The 1,992-nt window shown below is 51.9% G+C and overlaps 1 protein-coding gene across 1 annotated transcript; it reads right to left on the bottom strand.

Moving 5' to 3' along the window:
- Positions 1 to 320: 320 nt before the first annotated feature.
- On the bottom strand, positions 321 to 1,765 carry arl4cb (ADP-ribosylation factor-like 4Cb). Its single transcript, XM_028990979.1, has one exon. The coding sequence runs from the start codon at positions 1,547 to 1,549 to the stop codon at positions 971 to 973; it is 579 nt and encodes a 192-aa protein (XP_028846812.1). The 5' UTR covers positions 1,550 to 1,765; the 3' UTR covers positions 321 to 970.
- Between the last annotated feature and the right edge of the window lie 227 nt (positions 1,766 to 1,992).

The raw sequence follows: 1,992 nt of genomic DNA on the forward strand, positions 1-1,992 counted from the left end.
CACAGACGATCCGTCTCCCTAATAAAACAGCTGAACTGCCACACACATTGCAGCTGCACTTTCGGTAAACTTGTTGTATAATTTCTGTAAATTTGGTATTTTTCTGTATAGAAGATATCAGACCATGTTGTACATTGTAGTTTTTTATCGACCGGAATCAAATTTCTTGTTTACACACATACTTGACCAATAAATGCAATTCTGATTCAGGGAAAAAGTGCATTCATTGTGTAACCAGCTGTTTAAAAGAAGCATCCAGTAGCAAAAGAGGAAGCTGTAATTGTCTCAGGTCACAAGAATTTGATGAAAGGCAAGTGAAGTAATCGTTTGAATCATTTTAATAATAAAATACTCCAGTAATCATCATTTGCTTGTCATTCATAAACGGACTCCGTTGTACTATACAGTGATGAGCTCTAGGATTTTGGTACGAAATGAAAAGTGCTAGGTGATGGACTACACTGCAGGCAAATGGAGAGTCAAGTGTCCACCGTGCATCGTGTTCGTCAGTGTTTCTTGGGGTCCGAGTGTGACCCGCACCGGACCCCGATCAGGTACTGAGGCAAAACTGCAATTTATAGGCTACAGCCTCCAACCGGCCAGGTCACGTGGACATGGCTGACCCGCTCCCGGGACAGAACTATCAGAAGACGTGTCCTTTCACAAACCAAGTCAGGTTCATTAAAGCAGCAAATAACAGGCCAGCCCGCTTAAAAATGTGTCCATTCAAGTTTCTCAACTGGTCCACCAGACCACCTGTAGATCTTTAGATGTAATCCAAAAAAAAAAAAACAGAGCCACCGATGCAGGGGAACAGTTGAGAAGATGTTACAGCACTTCCCTGATTTTGGATTTTTTTTTGCTGTATTTCCAAGATAAGGACCATTGGCAATCTGTACAACAAATCCGGTGCTTTCCGATGGCCCGTATCTCAGACGCTCGAATATGAAGAGGTGAGAAGGCTTGGTCGTCACCGCTTCTTCTTCTGCTTGAGGGACCTCCGCCGCTTGAGGATCATCTCGTACAGCTTGTCCATGCCCTCGTGCAGGCCCTCGCCGATGATGGCGCAGGCGGGCTGGACGTGGTAGGTGGTGGCGGGCGTCAGCTCGTGCAGGGCCAGCTGCTTCTCGATGTCCGCCACCGGCAGGGACCTGGGCAGGTCCTGCTTGTTCGCGATGACCAGCAGCGGCGTGCCCTGGTTCTCCGCGAACTTGGTCACCTTGTGCAGCTCCGTCTTGGCCTCCTCCAGCCGGTCCACGTCCACCGAGTCCACCACGTAGATGATGCCGTCCGTGCAGCGGCTGTAGGACTTCCAGAGCGGCCGCAGCTTCTCCTGGCCGCCCACGTCCCAGAAATGGCAGCTGATGCCTTTGGCCGCGCCGTTGCTCAGCCGGATCTTCTCGGTGTTGAAGCCGATGGTGGGCACGGTGTTGACGAACTCGTTGAATTTGAGGCGGTACAGCACGGTGGTCTTGCCGGCCGAGTCCAGGCCCAGCATCACTATGTGCAGCGACTGGAAGGCGGAGATGTTGGAGAAGCTGTTCCCCATTTTCAGCAGGTGGGGGTTACGCGCTGGCTGTCGGCTGAAGGACGGCGGAAAAAAAAGAAATAATACAAATAAAAGATCGCGGCTCACATTTTCTGAGCAGAATAATAATAAATAAGGTCCGAATTCCGTTGTTGGAGGCGCGGTGCTGGCGTTGGGCGGAGGACGGAACCGAGCGCTGCTCCACCCGCCGCAGCTGCGTCCTGTCTGGCGGCACAAGACTGCAGAGCAGCAGGGGGCGCCGGGCCCCGCCCACACGGGGCTACGCAAGCACGTGGGCGTGGCCAGGTAACGGAAGCGTTGCGCAAGCCCCGCCCGTACGTGTATACGCAAACGAACGGGCGTGGCTTTAGAACGGCAGCCTTGATCGCCGCCAGAGGAGCATCTCGCGGTTAACAACTCCAGTCGTTTCTACCTCATTACACTTTTAACTGTTTAATACAACA

This window comes from Denticeps clupeoides, chromosome 9 (assembly GCF_900700375.1).
Source record: "Denticeps clupeoides chromosome 9, fDenClu1.1, whole genome shotgun sequence".
Taxonomy (NCBI): Eukaryota; Metazoa; Chordata; class Actinopteri; order Clupeiformes; family Denticipitidae; genus Denticeps; species Denticeps clupeoides.

Coding starts and splice junctions, on each gene's coding strand:
- arl4cb (XM_028990979.1), bottom strand. CDS start 1,549: ATGGGGAACAGCTTCTCCAACATCTCCGCCTTCCAGTCGCTGCACATA.